Below are 25,605 nucleotides of genomic sequence, written 5' to 3'. Positions count from 1 at the left end.
AAATAGTGAAAAGCAGAGAGAATGGTAAATAGTGCACATCAAATGGACTGTGTGATTATTGTTCTCTTGCTTCCTCTGGTCATGTGGACAGATGGAGGCCACGTGATATCATTGATCTTTTGTAAACCACTTCCATAGATGTTGGCAATGAGGTAAGAGATACAGGGGCCTCGGGTTAACCTGCTGCAGCCAGTTTCATGCTGACCCTTTGAGATAAACTATCAACAGGAACGACACGCCCTGATTGGGTGAAAGACAAAGCAGCCCACCGCAGTCTCCTCATTCTTGTGGTCAAGAGGACTTCCCAGCCTGACACATGCGCAGAAGGGGTCCCAAGTCATCCTCTAGTAATCTGGGCTGCGTTGTAATATCATTATAATACCATTAGCATTGCGGTTTTGACCCCCTCCCCCCATGGGTTTCACTGCTTACGGGAAAGATTCAAAACGGTGCCTGGTGGAAGCCCAAATAAGGAATTGCAGATGATGTGATCATAGGGGAAGGAAAGGGGAGTCACCCTCATCTAAACCCCATATTAACAACCTAAGCTGCCCCTATGAGGTGCACCTCACTCTGCAAGTTTGTCCCTGTGCTCTCCCACACGTACTGTGCTTCTAATAAATGCTGGGCCTGCTTTGCAATCTTGGTGTCTTTGTCGAACTCTTTCTTCAGAGAAGACAAGGACCGAGTTTCACCAAAAACAGTAATATAAGCATGTTCAAAACGACCACGGTTGGGGCATGTTTATGGCTTTGAAAAACTGAATCTAAGATAGCGAAATAAAACATTCCAAACACCTGTAACACATCTTGTCCTTGTTTTTCTGCAGTCTTTTTGTCTTTGCCTGGGCCTAACATCTGTATTGGATTGCAGGCCGTGCTTGGATTTCAAGACCATAACCTATTCCTTTAGGACCAGCAGCTGTTCTTTCGGAGACCCTGTCTCCTGAAACAGGCCCTAAGAGCTACCGTTCTGACATCCGAAATGCTGAGAAAGGGAAGATCATAGGCCAGTGAATTGCGAGTGCCTCTTTCTTACACACTTCGGTAGTTTTCGGAAGTTCCACAGAGGGTACTTTGCCGCGAAGGGCCCCGTTCTGACATGAACTGAATTTTCCCCACCTGGACATCAAGTGATCGACCAGGAAGTTTTCTTCTCAAGAATAACAGCACTGACTCTTCTTTCCCTGGCTTTCCTTTCAATAACAGCTGCATCGTATCCTTCTGCTATAAATGCTCCATCCTGGGATGAGGAATATCTACTCAATCAACAAGAAACATTTACGCGCAGCCTGTGTTTCTCCATGTGGTACCTCCTACAATGAAACGATCAGTCAGACGTTAGGCTGTTTCTGTCCTGTCTCTCCTGATGGAATATGAGGAAGGCAGGAATTATCTGTCTTGTTCACTCCTGAATCCCTGGGCCTAGCACGGTGCCTGGCATGCAGCTGGCAGTTGGATATTTACTGAAAGAATAAATGGGCCTCCGCTATCTGTGTGGCACCGCAACAGTGACCAGCACGGGAGCTCTGCGCTGACCCTACTGCACCTGAGCTTCCTGAGAGCCCTCGCCCGACACTACAATGATGGAGAGGTGGCTGGGGAAGGAGGCTGGGGGTGGGTGGGTCCAGGGGAGGAAGTACAAAGGCAGTTTTTAGGTAACTAGCCAGAAGGAGGAACAGGTGCTGATGATCTCAAAAAATACAATGGAATACTACCCAGCCATTAAAAAGAGTGATATAATGCCATTTGCAGCAATTATGCCAATTGCAGAGATTATCATACTAAGTGAAGTAAGTCAGAGAAAGACAAATACCATATGATATCACTTATATGTGGAATCTAAAATATGACACAGGGCTTCCCTGGTGGCGCAGTGGTTGAGAGTCCGCCTGCCGATGCAGGGGACACGGGTTCGTGCCCCGGTCCAGGAAGGTCCCACATGCCGCGGAGCGGCTGGGCCCATGAGCCATGGCCGCTGAGCCTGCGCGTCCGGAGCCTGTGCTCCGCAACGGGAGAGGCCAAAACAGTGAGAGGCCACGTACCAAAAATAATAATAAAAAATAATAAAATATGACACAAACGAACTTATCTACAAAACAGAAACAGACTCACAGACATAGAGAATGGACTTCTGTTTGCCAAGAGGGAGGTAGGTAGGGGAGGGATGGCCTGGGAGTTTGGGGTTAGCAGTTGTAAACTATTGTATAGAGAATGGATAAACAACAAGGTCCTACTCTACAGCACAGGGAACTATATTCAATACCCTGTGATAAAACATAATAGAAAAGAATATGAAAAAGAATGTATATATGTGTGTAACTGAATCACTTTGCTGTACAGCAGAAACTACCACAACATTCTAAATCAACTATACTTCAATAAAATAAATTTCTGAAAAAATTGTAACATTTTGCTCCTTAAGGTTCACTGAAATCCCCCCAATGTGCCAGTCACCGATAGCCTTAAAAATAGAAAGTTGTCAAGATTTATGGACGTTTTGAGGAAAACATCTCCAAGAAAAAAGCAAGCATTTATGTACCAATATATTTTTAAATAGTGGCTGTCATTAAGTCTGTGCTAGTTCAACAACTGGCTTTGGCAGTATTTCATTATGAAATAAAACAGGCAATTTTCTACACAACCCTTAACTAATGCCAAAGACAGGCACACCTTCTACCTTTCTGAATAAACAGAAAGCCCAGTTTCTTCAGGTCAGTGCTTATTTCTTTAGTACTGAAAGCCCTAGTTTTAGAAATATTTTCAACTTAGGACCCTAACTACGAAAACTCTAGTTGACTGAGTTTCTATTTCTCCCACTTTATAATTAATTTTCAATTTTATCAAGATAAAATGCTTGTACATAATGTAGTAATAATTTTTTTCCATTTTAATGCAATCATTTAGGTACATGTACATATAACTGGTACTAAAGTGAATATTGTGAAGATTACTCTATATAAGTACACCTGTAACATATAATATTGTACAGCAACTATACTTCAACAAAATATATAAATAATAAATAAATAAATAGTACTAAAATGCTTATGATGAAAAATACTCCCTGTCTCTCCCTGCTCCCTGTCCCAACATTCTCTTCTCCAAAGTACCCACTTTTAGCTCATTTGCTTCTTCTGGAACTTCACCCAATATCTGTACACAGTAAATGTCCCCTGGAGAGATCCCACTTGCCCTGTTCCTCCTCTGGGCCCCTGTACAGCCACATTCCTGGTTCTCTCCATTACCATTTTGGGAATCCCCTTTGCCTGTCACCTTTGTTAGTTCTCTTGTTTCTTGGATCAGACTCCTTTCTCTTTCCCGGATTTCCCCCTATTGTCTTGCTAGATAATATTCTCCAGTTGCTTCTTAGGAAAAAATGCATTTTTTTGAGTACGTACATACATGAAAATGTCTCTTTTCAACCTTCCCACTTGATAGTTGGGCTGGGTATAGAATTCCGGGTTGAAAGTCACTTTCTGGCAGACAGGGAGGTCATTGGCAAGTGTCTTCCAGAGCCCAGTATTGCTGTCAAGAATTGTGATGCCTTATTGATTCTGGATCCTTTATATATGTCCTAGTTTTCCTCTGGAGGGCTTAACAGTAGGCTTCATCCCAGCAGTGAAATTTCACAGTGACATGCCTTGACACAGTTGTTTTGTTGTTGTGGTCATTTTGCTTTGGTGGAGACTTCCAATCTGGAAATTCATGTTATTCCCTTCTGAGAAATTTTCTCATTGATTTTCTTTCTTCTGTTTTCTCTGATCTCTTTTGAGGTCTCCTATTAGTCAGATATTAGACTAATTTAATTTTAATTGATTTCTTACTTTACTATTTTTCACTTTCTTCTTTTCTGTCTCTTGGACTTTTTGTTCTACTTTTGTAAGATTAACTCAACTACATAGCATGAAATTTCTCTCCTATACTGAATCTCTATACTGATTTTTTTGCTAACAATATAATAGGAATTGTAATAAATGCATTTTGTTACATTATTTCAATGTACTTCATTTATTTAACTAATTGATAATGTTTATTAACAGAGTGGCCTGATTTGGTCAAGATACCTTCAGGTTAGCCTCTTGTCCAAGTGATCAGTTCCATTAGCTTCCTGTTTCGCTCTCAAAAGTGTCCTATTTTGGGTGATAACATATATGGTCACACTATTTACTGAGCACTTAGTTTGTACCAAGTGCTGTTCTAAGTGCTGTATGTGTAACAACACATCTGTACAACAACCAGGCGGAGTAGATTCTAATCATTTTACAGATCGGGAACCTGAGGCATAAATCGTTTAAGTAACTCATCCAAGGTGTCACAGATACCAGGTGGTAAAGTGGGGACTTGAATGCGGGAAGTCTGCTTCAGAGCCTTGCACTTTTTTTTCTTTATCAACTATATTTGTTTGTTTAATATTTGTATTTATTATTGAGGTATGGTTGATTTATAATATCATGTTAGTTTCAGGTGTACAGCACAGTTTTATACATATATGTATGTATACATATATATTTATATTCTTTTCCAGATTCTTTTCCCTTACAGGTTATTACAAAATATTGAGTATAGTTCCCTGTGCTGTAGAGTCGGTTCTTGTTGGTTTTCTATTTTATATATAGTAGTGTGTATCTGTTAATCCTAACCTACTAATATATCCCTCCCCCACTTCCCCCTTTGGTAACCATAAGTTTGTTTCCTATGTTTGTGAGTCTATTTCTGTTTTGTATATAAGTTCGTTTGTGTCATTTTTTTTAGATCCCACATATAAGTGATATCATAGGATATTTGTCTTTGTCTGGCTTAATTCACTTAGTATAATAATCTCTAGGTTCACCCATGTTGCTGCAAATGGCATTATTTCATTCTTTTTTTATGGCTGAGTTATATTCTATTGTATATATGTACCACATCACTTAACCACTACAGATCCCACTTCATCACTGCTTACAATCCCTTATTTGGGGGATATTAGGTTATTTCTGAATTTGCATTACTGCAAACACTGTTGGGACTCCTTTCTAGGTAAACCTTTCTTTACCTCCTTCATTATTTTCCTGGAGGATAAATTCCTAGTGAAACCAGCTGTCTTGATTCTCAATTCACACTCTTTCGACTGTGCCGTGCTGTGCACCTCCTGAGGATAGGAACTGGCTAACAAACCACTTGATTATGAAAAGGCAGAAAACAAGAAAGCAGACTAGGAGAGCCAACACTCTGAAAAGAGCTGTGATCCCCAAGTCAATGAAAAGTCAGGGGAGGCTGTAGTTCATTCTGATTTTTAAAACTCGTAGTGCTCTCCTCTGCACGGCTGACACCTAGTCTGATCACTGTCACCTTAGAATCTGCAGCCTCCTTGACACCCACACCCTGACCCCCACCATCTACTGACAATGGCTGTCCATGGGAACCTGAACCAGTCCTTAAAACGTTAGTCCCAAGACAAATCTATCCATCGGCAGATGAGTGGCAAAGAGGCAACTTTGTAGTGACATTAGGGCAGAGTCATATCGGCAGCTCCTTTCTGGAAGGAGGTTTGCCTGCGAATGATTGTTGATTTTATAATCTCAGCAAGACTTTCATTTGCGTGGATAACAAGGTTACCCAGGTAGGCAGCCATCGATTTTCCTAAAATGCTCCTTCTAAATCCAGCTTACATTTCATCTCTCTCAGGAAGTCCTCATGACTTGAAGTTATCCAGCTTTTCCAGCCTGAGCTATACCAATCTGTGCCATTCGGAGTACAAGAAGAACTGGGATCTGTCTTTTACACCGATTCAGCAAATATGTACTGAGTACCCGTGTATGCCACACTCTGTGTTAAATGTAAGGAAGAGAAAAGGAAAGCAAGATATTTCCATGCCCCACAATTTTCAATAATTGTGGGGCAATAAATCCTTACAGATTTCACTTACTCCTTAAACAAAACAAAAAGCCCTGCCCATTCACTATTTGCAGTGCGTTCTCTTATAATTTGACTCTTTTAATTTGACTGTAAACTGTTCTGCCATCTCCTGTCTGTGCTTTTCATTCTTCTTATTGAAATTAAGCATACTGTTTGTATATATTGGAAAACACCCAACTGCACACAGAAGAGACCACGTAAAAATGAGTTAATCATCAGGTCCCGTGTCTAGAGAAACTTCTGTATTTAAAGCAAGAGAATGTTTCCTTTAATTCAGAAGAAAACCCACACCCAGTTACTGCAATCATTCTCCATCAATGGATATTGCATTGAAATCTGTTTGCGTCTATCTGTCTTGAGAGTCTGTCAGCTACTTGAGAGCAAGGACCCTGTTTATTAATTAAGGTCTTCATCTCAAGTCTGTTGAAGTATATCTTTACTGGTCTTTAAGATGCAATACACAGGAGAACACACCATTGATTTAATAACAGCTTTACATGGGAAGAGAAAAAGAGGCCCTACATCTATAAACAATTATTATAAAACACATCCTGATTTCAAGAAAGTTAAATTTTAAAAGTATGCCCCAGAATGGAGGAAATCCTGTCATTGTCTTTGACTGGACTTCTGGTCTCGAAAACAAGGTGGACTCTTGCCGCTATTAAGTCAATGGACAAAAATCCTTTAGTGTTGGTTGTATTGACTCAACTCATCCTCCTCTTCCTCCAGTGCTTTCTCTGAGACTGCTGATAACTTCCAAATATTTGTCTGTTATTGTTTTCTGGGATTTCCATTTCCTCGTATGGAACCCTCCTCTGAATTCTTCGCTGGCTTTTCCAGCCTCCTGCTGTCCTCAGGGTCCTGCCTCTGAGGCTCTGTGGTTCCTTCACTCACCTTGTCCTCTGTGCGGGCGCCCCGGCCCCCCAGGCTCCTCCCCTTCCTCTCTCGGTCCTCATGAGTGGTTCTCAGCCCTGGCTGATCATCAGAATCAAGGGCTTGCAGAGCCCTTGGAAAAGGTCCAAGCCCAGATCCCAACCCAGACCCACAGCATCGGTCAAGCTGGACCGATACATCAGCTCTGTGTGTTCATGCACCTTAGCCTCCGAGGCGCAATTCCTTCACCTGCACAATCACTAATGCTGAAATCTGCTGCATCCCATCGCCGAGTACGTTCTTGCTCTCCATCGCCACAGCAGACGTCATCTCCTTTCTCTTTATTTAAAGCCTGCATGTCTTTGAAAGCTCAGCTCAAATCCTGCCCTTCTCACAGACTCCATCATCACAATTTATTCTGGACTGTTTACAAAGCACACTGAAAACTCGAGAGGGACCTGTTGACAATGAAACTGTCTCCCGGCTCAGCTTCCTACAACTGTCTTGTCACTTTTCAATTGTTTTCTCCACACAGCACTCCAACATTCCAAGGGATCTTTTTAAAGAAATTGGATTACGTTGCTTTCTATTGTAAATCTTCCAATGAATTCTCTTTGTTCTCAGGTTAAAATTCAAACCTTCTAACCTGGCCACAAGGTTCTACAAAATCTGACCTTCATCTTGCTCCCCTCCCATTGCCACCCTGGTCCTAACTAGATACATTCTTTCCATCCTCTGAGCCCTGTTCAGGCCGTTCCCTGGGCCAGGAATGATCTTATATTCACCTTCCCAAGCCAACTTAATAATTACTTCTTGGGTGAACACTTCTCTGACCTTCAGTCCAGGTCGATGTCCCTGGTAAAACCTTCTCTTTCCATCCCATAAACACCCTTTGTAATGAAATGTTTTATCATGAACTGGACGGAATAGGGCAGGATATTAACTTTTCTTTAATATACCACTATATTGTTTTATTTGTTGCCATAAGCATGCATTATATTTGTCATTTAAAAAATCATTTAAAAGCATGAAAGACAGTAAGACATAGTTGTTCAATGTCTCTCCCCTTCCCTAGAATACAAATTCCAGGAAGGGCATATACCGGGCTTGTCTTGTTCAGCACTGTGGCTGCGGGATCTAGCAGTGCTTTGAACACAGGAGGCACTAGATTTATAGAGTGAATGCAGTTGACTGAGAGGACAGAACATGAAAACGGTCGGGGAGGCTAAGCACGAAACTTGCCCAGGATGGAGATGGCCCTCTGTCCAGCTGAGAGAACGCAAGCAGGTGGGCACACCTGGGCCTGTCAGAGTCAGCATTCTCTTCCAGATCCTCTCCCCAGCCTGAAGGTGGGGCCTGGAAGGCTTTTAAGCAGCAGCTGTGCTTAGTCTCGAGAGGGCAGCGTTCAGGTTACTGGCACCTGACTAGTTAGAAACAGGACCCGAGCCAGAGGCTGTGGGCAAATCTAATTTTTAACTTTATATTTAAATTTTTTATATTTAAAAATCTGTAACTTTTCTAGTTATACTTTTCTAATTGTATTTAATTTTTTAAACTTTTCTACTTATAATTTTCTAATTACATTTAAATTTTTAAAACTTTTCTAGTTATAATTTTCTAATTATAATTATCTTCATTAGGAATTTAGTACTCACCATATGCAGCTTGGTTTCATAATTCTGATCTATATATTTATCTACAATTTCCCAACTGAATCCACAATTCCCTCGGTACAAGGTCTTTCTCATAAACATTTTGCATCGTCATGACTTGGTACAATCCATGTCGTATTCCCTACAAGTGAATGTAGCCAACATTCTTTCATCCAAGGAAAATGCTCAAAGTGTCAATATTCCTCAGATTCTTTGCAACAAGTTTTTTATGTTTAAATAAGTCGAGCAGATGTTCACACTTGTATCACCAATGCTTGTTGAAGTTACTGTGATTTTCAATGGCCTTTCATTATTTTTGTTGTTTTTGCTTAGAAATATTTGATAGGGTATTTGTAAATAGGTGCTTGCAATGTTATTTGAACAAATGAAGTGGAATATTTAAATGAGAACATGTGCTTTGCATGCAGTAATTGTAACTATTTCTCCATGGCTTTAAACATAGGACATGCTTTGTAAGTTGTAGGAATTGTGCAATGATATCTTTTGTTGTCCTGGATCGTATCGTAGTAACTAATAGACATTTGACATGGGGTTTATGGTCTTGTCTCTTTTTGGTGCAGCTTATGTTGTGGTGATATAGCAGAAACAGACTAAAAGCCACTAATTTTGTCCATGCTAATAACGGGAATCTTCCATGATTAAAAAGGAGGTGAAGTCGGCTCCAGAAACCCTGACCTGCAAAAGTCTAAGGAGAACAAAGACATTATTGAATCTGCAGTCCTTAAGAGCAATGCTGATTGATCCCTTTCTTAGAAATCTGAATTATATGTTCCATCTAGATGACACGCCTAGGTTTTGCTTTTCCCGTAATTGAACATACCTTGCACTAGGCATGTTTAATTTAGGTTACCAGCTGCTTTAGGAGAGTGTCAATTCAAGCCATGCTGTGACTTCAGTAGGGCTACGTTTATTAACCAGCATGACCTGTTATGATGGTTTCTAGGCCAACAGCATGAAATGAGGGTTTTTAAACTTTTATTTTTTTATTTACTTTTAAAATTATTTTTATTTATTTGTGGCTGCGTTGGGTCTTTGTTGCTGCGCATGGGCTTTCTTTAGTTGTGGCGAGCAGAGGCTACTCTTCGTTGCGGCGCGTGGGCTTCTTGTTGCGGAGCGTGGGCTCTAGGTGCTCAAGTTTCAGTAGTTGTGGCGCGTGGGCTCAGTAGTTATGGTACACGGGCTTAGTTGCTCCGTGGCATGTGGGATCTTCCCAGACCAGGGCTCGAACCCATGTTCCCTGCATTGGCAGGCGGATTCTTAACCACTGTGCCAACAGGGAAGTCCCATAAGGGTTTTTTTTAACCAAAAAAATTATATTCTTGTTCTTCCACAAAAAGATTTATATAGTTAAAGCTACCGGACCCGTCCAGTGGCTGTTCTTAACAGGCTGGTTCCTTTTCTCCACTGTGCTCTCACCAGGCCTGCCCACCTCTTTCCTCCCCTTAATGAAAACCTAGTAGATAGTGAACATTTTGTTTATGAGGAATAAAAATTCATAATTATACAAAGAAACCTATAGGACATAAAAAGTGTTAAAATAGTAACCCTGTTCCTAATTTAGGAAGGAAACACATTAATCAATTGATGTAAAATGTATTAGTATGTGCTTACCATGGGTTCTGGTATCTGTGGCTTAGTTTCTCAACAGCAGCTTGACTGAGCTCTTCATACTGTAAAAGGAAGAACATGAATTAAGTCCCCTGATTCCAATGTCACTGGGCACAAACATGTCTGAGAGTCTGGGTTCCTGGTCAAAAAGGAGGCCAGGTTCAGCCATTAAACAGGAAATGCTAAGTTCAGTTGAAAGACGATGGTCTTTTGATTTTTGAACTGAGAGGAAAAGGCATAAGAGGTAAAATAACTCTGAGCCTCTGTGCCTTCCCTTCCCTCTCTGTCAAAGGACAGGTGCTGGGTCCCAAGAAGAGTGTCATCCCCAATCTCTAAGCTCCTAATGATTCTGTGTCTACACCAGCAGGCATGCAAACCACAATTCAGCATTTAGATTCAAACAGCTCAGCTCTTTCCACTTCACCTTGCCCTCACAGAATTAGGAAATGTGGTGGCTACAGCACAGGAAAGAGCCGGGTGACAGACAGCCTGTGGTGCAGTCTAGCTCTGGATGTTCCTTTCAGAAAGCATCACAGAACACCGATAAAATAGTTGGTTGTTTAGAACTCGTTCTCACAGGAAAACATATCCCCGTGCCCTTCCCTGTGCATAGAAGTTCTCTCTCATAACTGAATAGATGACTATAAACTGGCCTCTTTTCCCCAGGAACTGTCAATGGAGGACACATTTTATGCATAAACATGGGAAATGGGGGTGTCAAATTTATACTGAAAAGGGTTTGGGGCCTTAATCATTTCTCGATTTTCCATACTAGGGTTGGGAAACAGTGATAAGGATTATCGAAAGTACTTCAGTTTTGTCTATTTTTTTAAAATTAATTAATTTATTTATTTTTGGCTGTGTTGGGTCTTCGTTTCTGTGCGAGGGCTTTCTCTAGTTGCAGCGAGCAGGGGCCACTCTTCATCGCGGTGCGCCGGCCTCTCACTATCGCGGCCTCTCTTGTTGTGGAGCACAGGCTCCAGAGGCGCAGGCTCAGTAGTTGTGCCTCACGGGCCTAGTTGCTCCGCGGCATGTGGGATCCTCCCAGACCAGGGCTCGAACCCGCGTCCCCTGCATTAGCAGGCAGATTCTCACACTGCGCCACCAGGGAAGCCCTTCACTTCAGTTTTGGAATGCATTTTTACATTGATGCAGGATGCTATATTCGTAACATCAAAAAGTAGCAAACTCAAATGAGGCAACTGACAAGGGATAAATTTCCAAAATATACAAACAGCTCATATAGCTCAATATCAAAAAAACAACCAACCCAACAGAAAAATGGGCAGAAGACCTAAATAAACATTTATCCAAAGAAGACATACAGATGGCCAACAGGCACATGAAAAGATGCTCAAAATCACTAATTATTAGAGAAATGCAAATCAAAACTACAATGAGGTATCACCTCACACCAGTCAGAATGGCCATTATTAAAAAGTCTACAAATAACGAATGCTGGAGAGGGTGTGGAGAAAAGGGAACCTCCTGCACTGTTGGTGGGAATGTAAATTGATACAGCCACTATGGAGAACAGTATGGAGGTTCCTTAAAAAACTGAAAACAGAGTTACCATATGACCCAGCAATCCCACTCCTGGGCATATATCTGGAGAGAAACATAATTCGAAAAGATAAATGCACCCCAGTGTTCATAGCAGCACTATTCACAATAGCCAAGACATGGAAACCCCCTAAGTGACCACTGACAGATGATAAAGAAGATGTGGTGTATATATACAAAGGAATAGTACTCAGCCATAATGAAATAATGCCATTTGCAGCAATAAGGATGGACCTAGAGATTATCACACTAAGTGAAGTAAGCCAGACAGAGAAAGACAAATATCATATGATATCACTTACATGTGGAATCTGGAAAACAAAAAAAAGATTGTTTTCAACTAGCGAAAATAATCATAACTTGAAATTGGATATTCCCTATTAAGCAACCTTTAAATAAGTCTAGGTATTAATTTAAAGGGATATGTCTGGTAATTACATTCAGGTACTGTGAATGTGACACAATTTCTGAAATGAGCTGTTAAATTTGAGTTAAATTAATCACAGACATTGGGGCCCATTCTAGTTAACAATGAAAAGCATTGCTTAAAAATGTCATTTTTAATCCCAAATCACCTCTAGTCTAGAACTCCCATCACTGAGGAATCCTCTTGCTTTCTTGCTATACTTAGCTCAGGAAGTTTTCCCTAATATACCCAATTTGACCTTCCTTACTAGAAAGGACCGTTTTCCATCTCTGTAACGATGAGGTCTTTCTCGCCCGCAGAATGAGTACAATGGCAATGCGTTTCAAGAATGTGTGGACACTAGAGTTTCTCTTCGCCATCCTCCTCCTTTGTAACATAGAGCTCTTAGTACCAAACATTGGAGTGGAAAATCCCCTAAGGCTACTTTTCTTATGCTAATGTCATTTTTTCTTCACTTGCTTCCATTTGCAAAATATTACTGTTAACCGCTTAGGTGTCTTTCTTCCCACAGCCAGTGAGAAGCATTCTCATTGCTGGCGTTGGGTCACCAAATTGCATAATGCTGCCTATTCTACACTGGAACTATTGAAGGGAGAAAGGGGGGCTTCAAGCCTTTGTGTACATGGCGCATTTGAAGCATTCATTTTATATTCAGAGTAGGAGTAGAAACAAAACAGTTCTCTCTGAAAAATGTCAGTGCTCAAGGCATGGATTCTGTGATGCATTTTTCTCACTAAAAAACAAAAATTGAACAAGGCAGAGGCTCATACTTCATTTTATGCCGCATTATATGTGAGCTTGAGTTGAGTACCAACATGAACTATATCCTGGTCTCCCTTTTTTTTTTTTTTTTTTTACTGCACTGTTTATTTAATTTGAATTAGTACGTCAACTTTCAGCAAACAGACTAAACATTAAGTTTCATGAGTTCTTTGACTCTGGCTCCAGTATGTGTTTTCTGTGGAGTATCCAGATAATGAGAAACATATTCCATTATGTTTCTAATGTGCTTATCATAACATAATTTAAAAATCCAGGACTTCCATGGTGGCACAGTGGTTAAGAATCTGCCTGCCAATGCAGGGGACACGGGTACAAGCCCTGGTCCGGGAAGATCCCACATGCCGCGGAGCAACGAAGCCCGTGCGCCACAACTGCTGAGCCTGGGCTCTAGAGCTTGTGAGCCACAACTACTGAGCCCGCATGCTGCAACTGCTGAAGCCCACGTGCCTAGAACCTGTGCTCCGCAACGAGAAGCCACCAATGAGAAGCCTATGCACCACAGTGAAGAGTCCCCCCACTCACTGCAACTAGAGAGAAAGCCCGTGTGCAGCAACGAAGACCCAACGCAGCCAAAACCTAAAAAGACAATAAAGTGAGCTAAAAACAATCCATTAGGCAAGAAAATACAGTATATAGAGACATTAATAATACTAGATCCCATTTCTTGAGACTGTACTAGAGTCTGTACTAGATACTAGGCTAAGTGCTTTACACACGTCTCACCTAATCCGTTTAACAACACTCTAAGTTATTGTTATTATCCCTGTGGAAGACAGAATTCTAAAGACCCCCAAGATTCTCACTCCTTGGTATATACACCTTCTCCCAGATATTCAACCAAATACTAGGTACTGCTGTGAAGGGATTTTGCAGATGTAATTAAGATCCCAAATCAGTTGACTGTAAGAAAGGGAGATTATCCTCAGTGGCCCACACTTCATCAGGTGAGCTCTTGAAAGGATCTGGGCTCTTCCAGGCAAAGGGGATTTGAAGCGTGAGAGAGATTTGGACGTGAGGGAGAACGTCTGTTGCTGGCTTTAAAGATGGAGGGCAGCACAGCTATGGTATGTGGGCAGATTCTCGAGGCTGGGACTGGTCCCTGGCTGACAGCCAGCAGAGAAATGGGACCTCAGTCCTACAACCACAAGGAACTGAAAGCTGCCACAACCCCATGAACTCGGAAGAGCCTCCAAGCCTCAGGTGAGATCACAGCCACAGCCAACACCTGGCATCCAGCCTAGTGAGTGCTGAGCAGAGAACCCAGCCAGGCCTTCCTGGGACTTCTGACCTATAGAGCTGTGAGCAAATAAATGGTGTTGCTTTAAGATGCTATGTGGTATTGGGTTATGCTCAACAGAAAACTAATGCAATGCCCGTTTTATAGGTGTAAAAACTGAGACATTATAAAGAATAGTAGGCAGACTAGCATGCAAAGAAAGAAAAGAGGGAAGATGAAAATTTCTTCAACTGGCTACTTCTGCATATTCAGTTTTTCATTAAGGCATAGATTTGCCCTGAAAAGCACTATGAATCCTCGCTGCCTCATTTACTCTCAGAGAGAAGGCACATTTCTATTATTTTTTCTGCACTTCCCCAGAGAGATTCATGTTTTCCTTATTCACGTGATAATTCAAGATACACTAGAATTTTATTTTAAAGCAAGACTAGAACTTATTCTGTTGGGAATTGTTAGGATATGTGATGAGTAACCAATCATTCTGCTACCAGCCCTTTATCCAGAGTTAGCAGAAGGTCCCTACCAGGGTCTGAAATATGAGTGGCTTCAACTATTCAACCTACAGAAAAGCGACATGGGAGCTTCCCGAGTCTCTGCTTGTGCCCAGTACGCAGTTTCTGAAATATAATCAAGTGCCTGGTTGGTGACCGTTCTTACCCTTGGAGTTTCCTAATGTGTTGGCACTGTTGTTAATTCAAAGGTTAGGAAGAGTGTTCCAAGTTAACTGTCCAATTAGCTCTACAACACAGAATTACACTGGGGGTGGTAGCTCAGGCATTGTGAACGTAACAGTATAACTAAGTTGCAGTAAAAAAAAATATATAGGTTAAGTAGTTCTCAAATGACTATTGAATAAGCTAGGAGGAAAGTAATTCTCAAATCTCACACACGCTTAAAAGCTCATCTCCCCCCCTTCTGCAACTTGGTCTCTTAACAAAGACTCTGAATGAGAAAAGAATGGGATTTCAGTCTCCGTCTCCCATCATTTCTTGATGATCATGTACCCTGTGCTAAGCACTGCACGGAGGGCTGTGGATGCTGTCAGTATAAAGCCAAATGAGACACAGCCCTCAGACCTGAAGGTGCTTACAGCCGTTTGGGATGTGGCTGGCACTGGGGAGACCAACCGTCTCACCAAAAACTCCAACAACGATCACAGCACAAAGAAACTTCCTACGAATTCCTCCCCAGCTGCAGGAGCCCACAAGGCTTCCAAAGCACTTATTTTCAATGCCATTTTCTTTGTGCCCAGAGACAGGGGGACCACATACCAGGGACCCCTCTATTGAATGGGCTGTTTTCAATTTGCTCAATTCGGATTTCTTGGATCCTAGGTTCAGTCCTGGGAAGAGAACAGATATCTCCAGATTGCTATGCATTCTATGTGTTTTTGTCAAAGCAGCGGAGGTACCCCGGAAGTGGTGTATATGAATAGTAGGGAAAAGTATAATCCTAAATTTATAATGTTATTAGAGTTTCCTCCAAAGATCTTAAAAAGCCAAGATTTAGAAAACATACGTCCTGGTATTTTAGCCAACTGTGCTTGGGATATTAGATCACGCGCAAGTTTCCAAATTGTTGACAGTAAATTTAAAGGACCCTGGCTGTGGAGCCAACGTCAGGTTTACTAGACCCCATTCTAATTTATACAACTTTTTCTTAGCTTTCTATCTCCCTATCATCATCAAATACTATTCGCTGAAAACCTATGGCATATGCTTAATACTAACTTTAAGAAGTGTAATTTTTTAAAAAGGTGATGTTTACATTGAGATGCAAACTCAAGATGCATGTCAAGACTTACAAAAGCTAGTAACCACCATGGTGTATTTTTAGCCTTCCTTAATTAGGAATAAAATCACTCACTAGACTCTAAATTACATTGAGTTCCTTTCTTCCTTCCTCCCTCCCTCCTTTCCTCCCTCCCTGCCTCCCTCCCTCCTTCCCTCTCCCTCTCCCTCTCTCTCTCTCTCTCTCTCTCTCTCTCTTTTTCACATTTCCACATCCTAACAAAAGATGTGAACATTAGGATGTCTTTTTTTCCAATTCACCAATAATCGTCCACAAACTCACAGCCACAAGGAGGAAGCCTACATCTGGCTGGGGCTGGGATGCCTGGTGACATGTGGAGTGGCAGTGTCCCCAGCTATCAGCAGAGATGCTTCTCCCTCCAAACCCACTATTCTTCACGCAATGGCTTTGAACACAGCACGGAGAGTGCATCTCAGTGATATGTGCCTCGCTTGTTGTTTTCATGGTCTCTTCCAGAAAGGAAGCATCAAACTTAAAAACTTATTTTCCGGGAGTTCGGATACAAGTAAGTTCCTTCCATTTATCTGAGGAATCCTATATAAAGCCAGGTTTTATAAAATGGAGAAGATATAACACCTGCATACAAGGGGGTTGATGATGTTAATATATTATTTTCAAGAAAAAGGAGGGTTACTTGGCTTCTGTAGCCAAGGTTTCTTCTCCTTCATAGACGGTCAGCATGTGGCCCTCCCCTACTAGAGGCTTCCCATGGTACCAGGAAAGCCATTACTTTACACAGCACTTAAGGATGAAAGGTGCTAATGTAATTATTTTTATATTAAATGACAAACTGTTAGGATGCAAATAACTCTAAGAAATATAAAGTGAGAGATAAACACACACCCGTCTGGGAAAGAAACAGCAGCCACCCCAAGGCGCTCCTGATGTTAGGAAAGCTATCTTCTATTTTGCTCTTATAAGTTGGTTGGAAAAGGAAGCTTTATTATCTTTCAAAAGTCTTCTATATTGATAATAACATCTGGAGATTAGGAGTGTGAGATCTTAGGAATTTTAATGAGACTGTTTGTGACTCGCCCAAATGAACCCAAAGGTAAATGAGAAGCTTGGGGGGGAAAACACCCAGAAATTCTAAAATGTGTGATTGGTGGTCTACATACTGATCAACTCCACACCAACAATACTTCTCTTTTCTAGGTGATTTTGAAAATTTTCCGGGACGCTGTCGTGTGGAAGTGGGTTTGGGAGAATGCACAGGGTGGGGCTGGAAAGAAGGTACAGTTTAGGGGGGAACTTTACTGTCTTCTTTTTTTTCCAGAATGCCAAAGATAATATTCAATGATATGTTTTGAAGCACTCTAGAGTGCTTATTACACAGAAACTGGAAAATAATAAAACTAAAAATAGAGCTACCATATGACCCTGCAATCCCACTCCTGGGCATATATCCAGAGAAAACCATAATTTGAAAAGACACATGCACCCCAATGTTCACTGCAGCACTATTTACAGTAGCCAAGACATGGAAACAATCTAAATGTCCATTGACGAATGGATAAAGAAGATGTGGCACATTTATACAATGGAATATTACTCAGCCGTAAAAAGAATGAAATAATGCCATTTGGAGCAACATGGATGGACCTAGAGATTATGATACTAAGTGAAGTACATCAGACAGAGAAATACAAATATCATATGATATCACTTGTATGTGAAATCTTTTAAAAAATTACAAATGAACTTATATACAAAACAGAAATAGATTCACAGACATAGAAAACAAACTTATGGTTACCAAAGGGGAAAGGGGAGAGGAGGGATAAATTAGGAGTTTGGGATTAACATATACACACTACTAAATATAAGATAAACAACAAGGACCTACTGTATAGCACAGGGACCTTCACTCAATATTTTGTAATAACCTATAAGGGAAAAGGATCTGGAAAAAACAGATATATATGTATGTATAACTGAATCACTCTGCTGTACCCTTGAAACTAACACAAGATTGTAAATCAACTATACTCCAAAAAAAAATTTTAAGATTTAATAAAGAAACAAAAAAGAAAATAACTATTACTAAGCTCTTTCTTATTATGTCAAATATGTGGGTATATCCACTACTGATGATTCATTTTACTATGATGAATGCAGCATCTGTGTGCAAACGACGCAGAGTGGTGGGGATCAGGGAGAGGCTTGAGGCCCCGTGAAGAAAGGACGGGCCCTTAGGAGACAAGGCAACCGGGACTGACCCGGGCGGACACTGCCTCGGGGAAAAGCGCTCGCCCTGATGAGCGCCTCACCCAGCGGCTCCAGCCCCGTGTTCCGACTTCGTTTCCTGTCACTTCCTCTCACACACGCTGGGCTCCCACGAAGTCCCTGAGCTCTAGGCCTGGGCTGAGATCCCAGCTCCATCACTGACCAGCTGTACGGCCTCAGGCAAGGGGCCTCAGCTGTCAATATCTCCGACCCCTCCTCTGTAAGACGAAACCGATCACAGTGCCTCCCTCACATAGTAAATAGTCAACGGGAGCTCTTTTTTAAAAAAATTTATTTTATTGGAGTATAGTTGATACACTTGTGTTGGTTTCTGGTGTACAGCAAAATGATTTAGTTATGTATATTTTTTCATATTCTTTTCCATTACGGTTTATTATTAAGATATTGACTATAGGTCCCTGTGCTATACAGTAGGACCCTGTTGTTTATGTTTTATACATAGTAGTGTGTACATGTTAATCCCAAGCTCCTAATTTATCCCTCCCCCTCCCCCTTTCCCCTTTGGTAACCAAAAGTTTGTTTTCTATGTCTGTGGGTCTGTTTCTGCTTCATAAATAAGCTCATTTCTGTCATATTTTATTTTATTTTTTGGCCGCACTGCACGGCATGCGGGATCTTAGTTCCCACACCAGGGATCGAACCCGTGCCCCCTGCAGTGGAAGCACCAAGTCTCAACCACTGGGCCAGGGAAGTCTCCCTGCCATATTTTGGATTCCACGTATAAGTGATGTCATATGATATTTGTCTTCCTCTGTCTGGCATACTTCACTCAGTAGGACAATCTCTAGGTCCATCCATGTTGCTGCAAACGGCATTATTTCATTCTTTTTATGGCTGAGTAATATTCCATTGCATATAAGTGCATCTTCTTTATCCATTCCTCTGTCGATGGACACTTAGGTTGTTTCCATGTCTTGGCTATTGTGAATAGTGCTGCTATGAACATTGCATGTATCTTTTTTTTTTTTAACATCTTTACTGGAGTATAATTGCTTTACAATGGTGTGTTAGTTTCTTCTGTATAACAAAGTGAATCAGCTATACAGAGCATGTATCTTTTTGAATTATGGTTTTGTCTGGATATATGCCCAGGAGTGGGATTGCAGGATCATACGGTAGCTGTAGTTTCAGTTTTTGAGGAACCTCCATACTGTTTCCCATAGTGGCTGCACCAATTTACATTCCCACAGCAAGAGCTCTTTTTATGTTTACTTTCTCTAAATAAATTCGCAGTGAGAAAAATGTCTCATAAAGCCACCGACCTTGGATTGATTTATTCGACATCCATCAGGAAGTCTGTTCCCATGTCCATGAAACTCAGAGAAGCCCTCTGTGTTCATAACGTGGGAATTTGGGGCAGATAAACAGGAGGCAGGAGTTTCAAAGCCTCAAAAACTTTCCTTTTTATGATATGGCACTGTATCCCATATAAATATATTACTGGCACGTCCCCACGGTTCTCTTCATTATCTTCTACACATCGCTCAAGGTATTATACCGTGTGATATATTGGTGGTAATAGCTGTTATGGTTCACTTATTTAATATTGTCTTCGGGACCACACCTATGAAGAGTCAGTCCTCAAGTCCAGTATCGCATTGTTTTTGTGGGAAAACCAAGTGTCAAATCATCTGGCCCTGAGGTCAGATGCAGGAGTAGAAAACAGGCATTGGGAGACCTGGGTTAAAGAAAGGCCAGGGGAGGGAGACACGAACCACTTAGCTACAAACCACTACGAACCCAGCTACGAAACACTTAGACACGCTCCTCAGTTTGAAACCAAAGGAATTGTTTCACTGGTCTCCATATACTGCTGCAGAAACAACACACATAGTTTGGCAGAGACCAAATCCATTAAAAAAAAGAAGAAGAAGAATGTACTGCTCTTAAATCTGAGACAGTAACAAAAGCAGTGATCTTTACTGGTTCATTACGCGTGTATCATCATTGCACTGCAGCCCACATCCAAGCAGGAAATAGCCAAACACAGAAAGACCCAGAAGAGAGACCCGATGTTGTCGTTTTCACTGTCCACTGCAATGTGGGAACGTTTTCAGGTGTCACTCAGCCTGGAAGTTACTATCTTTCTACCCAAATCCAGATGATCTATAGACCCCTTCCCAGTGCCCCAGAGAGGAGAGACCATTCCCGGGCAGGAAGCAGCTGCCCCAGGCATGTTACCGAGAGTCTACTGCAGGTGCCCGAGCTTCCTTAGCTGCCGGTCTTACTGGAACCTAGAGCAGGAAATTAGGAAGAGCAGCTGTTCTGGCTATAATAATCCACTAGGTGAAGGTTTGTGCTTAAAATCAAAGTTCTGAGTTATCGCGGTGGGAGCCACCGGGGAACCTCTGAGGTTAGACAGAAACAAAGTGCCACGTTGGTGGGACTCTTACAGGCACAGATGTCACGGGGATGGGATCGAGGGCTACCAAGGACAAGAAGCCAGAGACAGAAAAGGACGCGGATGCAGACGTCGCCCTGGGTTACATCGCACTGAGGAATGGACCAGCTCCCTATCGAGGAGGTGCGAATTCATGGCACAGGTGCTCACGTGTTATTTGTGATTAGGGGCTTGTTTCTAGGCATGGAGTGTCTGTGTCTCTATCAGCTCAAACGTCACTTCCAGCCAAGTCTCATTGATTGGAAGGGGCTGCCTGGAGCTCTGCGGTGATAAGGTATCCAAGTCTGGGGCTTGACTCAGAAGCTGACCTTGACGGGCAGGGGATGGAAGCGGGCCCTGGGTGCAGGGTTGGGGGAGGTTAGCAGTCTTGGCGACAAATCCTAGGCCTTAGCTGGTGGGTAAATCATATGTGGTTCCTGACCTGTATGTACAGTCATTCTCAGTGCATCTTTTTGCTCTCCTGATAAAGTTCTAAGTCCAAGGAATCCTTTAAGACTTGTTTAAGATCGTTACCTGAGATAAGTACATCTTTGAAAACAATTACTGTCAAAATGCTGGGGCCAAGCAAATGCACAGATGACAGTCCTCACAGCCTATGCCAAACAAGACCAGCTTCTGCGTGAGCCACGGGGTTGGGTGGCGGGGTGGAGGTCTCCGTATGCCTCACACTCAGTCCCACCAGGGTTAAGAGGACCGTGCTATCACGCAGAGCGGGGATTTAGAGCCGTCTGTGAAATTCCATCAAAAGAAACCGAATAAATCCCTTCCCGGAAGGCTAAGTCGAGGCTGATGGGAATCTTGCATTCACAGCTGCACACACTCAAGATGGGCAACAGATCAAGGGCTGCGCACAAAAGCCCGGCGTCACTGGAGAGAAGCAGCAAGGCAACGGGTGTTCTGGACTCCGTTCAAACTGGCTGCCTCGTTTTGCGTTTGTCCTCTTCTCACTGGTGGCCACTTCTGATATCGAATCAAGTTTCTGATCTTCATCTTTATCGCCTGAGTGGAGTAAGACCCAGTTTAGGAACCTGAGCCCTCATTCTGTGTCACTGGCCCTGAGTGGCATTAAGTACAAAACCACAGTCCCAGTCATTGAAATCGGGGCGTCAACTGCGTGCCGGGCACCATGCAGAGCGTGTTCCTCATGCCCTCGTATGTAGAAGTCACGACATAACAAGAATCATGCTAAGACATAGTCTTTTTTTTTCAGAAAAAAAAATTGCGATTTTTATTGTAATTGCATGGGAATTACTTTTATCAATCTGATAGATTTGACATCTTTATGGTATTGAATCTTCCAATTCATAAACATGATATATCTTTCCATTTATTTAGATCTTGTTTCAATAGTTTTATCATTTTTCTCCGTGTGTTGAACATCTTTTTTTTAATTGAAGTATAGTTGATTTACAATGTTGTGCCAGTATATCCCTTTTTAAGATCTATTCCTACATACTTTGTATCTGTTGATGACACTGTAAGTAGTATCCTGTTTTATTGCATTTTCTGTTACTCATATATAAAAATAAAATTGATTTTCATACCTGGATTTTGTATCCTGTTGACTACCAAATTCTCTTATACTTTGAGATGTTCTACATGGACAAGCATATTATTAGCAAATAATGATAGCTTTCCTTCTTCCATTTCAATCCTTACACATTTTATACTTTTTTTCCCCCTTACTGCCATGGTTAAGACCACCAGTACAAAGCTGAATGGAAAAATCATGATTTGGGGAATCTGTGTCTTGTTCCTGATCTTAAAGAGAAATGCTTTCAATGTTTTATCATTCAGTATTGCTATTGTTATAGGCTTTTTTTGTTTTTTGTTTTTTTGTAGGTTGTCAGATTAGGGAAGTTCTCTTTTATTCCTAACTTAACCTAAAAGGGTTTTCACTTTCTGGGTTTTGTACGTAACTAGGAAAACCTTATGCTGGGAAGTTAAGAAACATAAAAGACATAGAGCCTTGATGTGTTCCAGGCACGGTGCCCAGCACTTTACAAATGTTTCTTTATGACAGCCTGATAAAGCAAATGCTCAGACATGATGAAGAGGCACAGAGGTCAAGGAACTGGCCAAGGCCACTCACAGCTAGCAGGTGGCAGGAGTGGGATAGGAATTCAGGTGGTCTTAGGAAGTGGGCACTCTAACACTGCCACAGGGCAGAGGAGGCATGGAGACCCAGGGAGATGAACTCAAGCCCAGGGTCGCAGAGTTGGACCTGACTCAGAGGCAGGAGTGGAACCCTCCTTGACCTCAAAGACTGAGCTCTCAGCTGCTCTCCTGTACTTGCCAAGGGTTGGCCAGAAAAAGGCTTTTTCCTTTGTCAACCTTTACTATATGAGGCTGTACTATATTGCCTTAAGAAATCCAGTTATTGCATCGTTGATACATATTTTCAGGCCAAGTCTCACCTGGGAATAAAGTCTGAATTCTCAGATTTTGCTTCTAAAATCATCCGTGCTCTCTCCTGTTTCAGAGGAGAACGTGTGGGGTCACGCCCACATCCACATCACCACACGGAGATAGACAGGTTTTCTAAGGGCCCTCTGACTACGTGCCCTGGATGGTCTGATTTAAAGGCATGAGCCACACAGCGGGTTTTAAAGCCCCGGGGCTGGTTTCTAGGTTGGTGGATGAAGTGCAGCACAGGCTGCTGCTTTAACACCACCCACTCACCACGCCTCGCAAGGATGGGGGAGCGTGTGTGAATGTCACAGCGTAGATGGGAATCTGGATGCATTCCAAAGCCAAGTGCAAATGCTCTTGGACTGCCCTCGGCTTCATTCCCTTCACACCTCTCCTTGCCAGTACTAAGGGACGAAGGGAGTGATAGCAGCAAGTACATTTATTCACATACTCATTTTTCTGCAAAAACTCCAATGCCATTGCTTCTCAAGGACAGGTCGAGAACATGACGTTTCCTACGGAAGCAAACTCAGAAAGCTTTCAAACCAGAAAACAATGTGCAAGGAGGAGCATAGATTTAAGAAAAATACCTTAATGTGAAAGCCAGTCTGAAGCCTGGTTTTGTTGATAAAATCATACACTGGTATTCCCCAACCAATTTCACCAACATACTCAGGTTTATATTTGGCCGGCAAGCTTCTCTTTGAGGCAGGCCTCTGTAAATATCTGAGATCTCCCGTTTTTTCTAATGCAGGACGCTTTTCTCCTATATAGGAAGTATGCTGAGCAACTTCAGCGAGATGGTCCTTTACATAATCTGGGCCTTAAAACAGAAAGAAAAACACACTTAAAAAAAATCTCCACACTTTATTCTAAGATGCTTTATTCTAAATGGTGGAAATAATAACAGCTAATGCTTGTATGTCATTGACTACATTCTAGGTGCTCTCATAAGCCTTTTGGATATGTTAATTCAATTACTCCTTGTATTAACCAAATGAAGTTGGGAGTATTATTTCCCCCAGTTTATAGGTGGGGAGAACAAGGCCCAGAAGGATTGGTTACTTGTCCAGAGTCACAGCTAATGAGCCGACAGGCTGTCTCGCGGTTTTCTTTACAACCAACTTAATACAGACACGTTCTTTTTTAAAATTTATTTTATTGAAGTATAGTTGATTTACAATGTTGTGTTAATTTCTGCAGTACAGCAAAATGATTCACTTATACATACACACACACACACACACACACACATATATATATATATATACATTCTTTTTCAGATTCTTTTCCATGATGGTTTATCACAGGATATTGACTATAGTTCCCTGTGCTATACTATAGCTATAAGTCTGCTATAGTAGGACTTGGTTGTTTATCCATTCTCTATATAATAGTTTGCATCTGCTAATCCCAAACTCCCAATCCATCCCCCCAAACCTCCTTGCCCTTGGCAACCACAAGTCTGGTCTCTATGTCTGTGAGTCTGTTTCTGTTTTGTAAATAAGTTTATCATTTGTATCATATTTTAGATTCCACATATAAGTGATATCATGTGGTATTTGTCTTTCTCTGTCTGACTTACTTCACTTCGTATGATAATCTCTAAGTTCATCCATGTTGCTGCAAATGGCATTATTTCATTCTTTTTTATGGCTGAGTACTATTCCATTGTATATATGCGCCACATCTTCTTTATGCATTCATCTGTCAATGGACATTTAGGTTGTTTCCATGTCTTGGCTGTCAAATAGGAGACACAGTCTTTACACTAAAACTCCTCACTAATACCACATATGCAGGATGTTGGTCTTTAGACATCGAGATGTTTTATCTAGAGAGATAAAATCCTGAAATGAGGATTAGAAAATTCCCCAAATGTATTAGAAGCCATGGGAAGATGGAGAGAATTGTCAGATGAGGACAGCTCATAATGGATGATGCCCAAAGGCAGGGGCATTTAATAAACATCGGTATTTTAAATGTAAGACAATGAACAAAGGAATCAATGAATTGTGGAAGTGGGTGAAGCAAAAATAACAGAAGGTGTGGGAAAAGATGGCTTCCATACACTTGGTGTTGAGAGCTGATGACGTGAACATGTGAAGAGAAGCCAGAATGGTCCTGATTAGAACAGACAGTGATCTGCTGGCCCAGGAAGAGTTTTGGAAGTCCCGGAACCAAAGTGGCTGCAGGATTGTCTGGGCAGGTTGGGGAACACAAAGAAGAAATGTCACTCCTCTTACCCAAGGTGAACCCCAGACCTTGGAGGCAGAGGCTGTGCTGTGGTCACGGTGTCACCTGGCCCTTCCTGACCCCGTGGCCCCTCTCATTTTGTCTTGGGTCGTGGAGCTCAGGGTTTGCAGGGAGCACAGGTGGGCGGGGGGTTGACCACATGCTCCGATGCAGTGGTCGGTGTGGTTACAAGTCTGTGCCTGGAAACATCATCCAAGCTTTCCAAGGGAGCTGAAAATGTGAGAAATCGCTCCCCAGACACAGGCTTGGGGCAGATGTTGCCCCAGCTTCCCAGTCACCGCGGCTCCCATGACGCCTGCATGTTCACTGTGCCTCATTTCCCGTGACGGACCCGTCGTGGCCCCAGGTTCTCACTCAGGTAAAGTATAGGATGGCCCAAGCATGAAAAACTGTTTTCTCTCCCAATGTGACGG

At 42.0% G+C, this 25,605-nt stretch overlaps 1 protein-coding gene across 1 annotated transcript in view; it reads right to left on the bottom strand.

Moving 5' to 3' along the window:
* Nucleotides 1–25,605, bottom strand: part of SPMIP2 (sperm microtubule inner protein 2) — a gene marked incomplete at both ends in the record, with an annotated part of 80,952 nt that overhangs the window by 15,579 nt on the left and 39,768 nt on the right. Inside the window, 2 exon segments of the mRNA XM_082838725.1 lie at nt 10,058–10,116; nt 23,527–23,759. Coding sequence (XP_082694851.1) covers nt 10,058–10,116; nt 23,527–23,759 — 292 coding nt within the window.

The sequence above is a fragment of the Leucopleurus acutus genome (genome assembly GCF_964270905.1).
Source record: "Leucopleurus acutus genome assembly, chromosome: 4".
Taxonomy (NCBI): Eukaryota; Metazoa; Chordata; class Mammalia; order Artiodactyla; family Delphinidae; genus Leucopleurus; species Leucopleurus acutus.
Note: the sequence above shows the minus strand (reverse complement) of the source record. Positions and strands in the feature narration are given on the sequence as shown.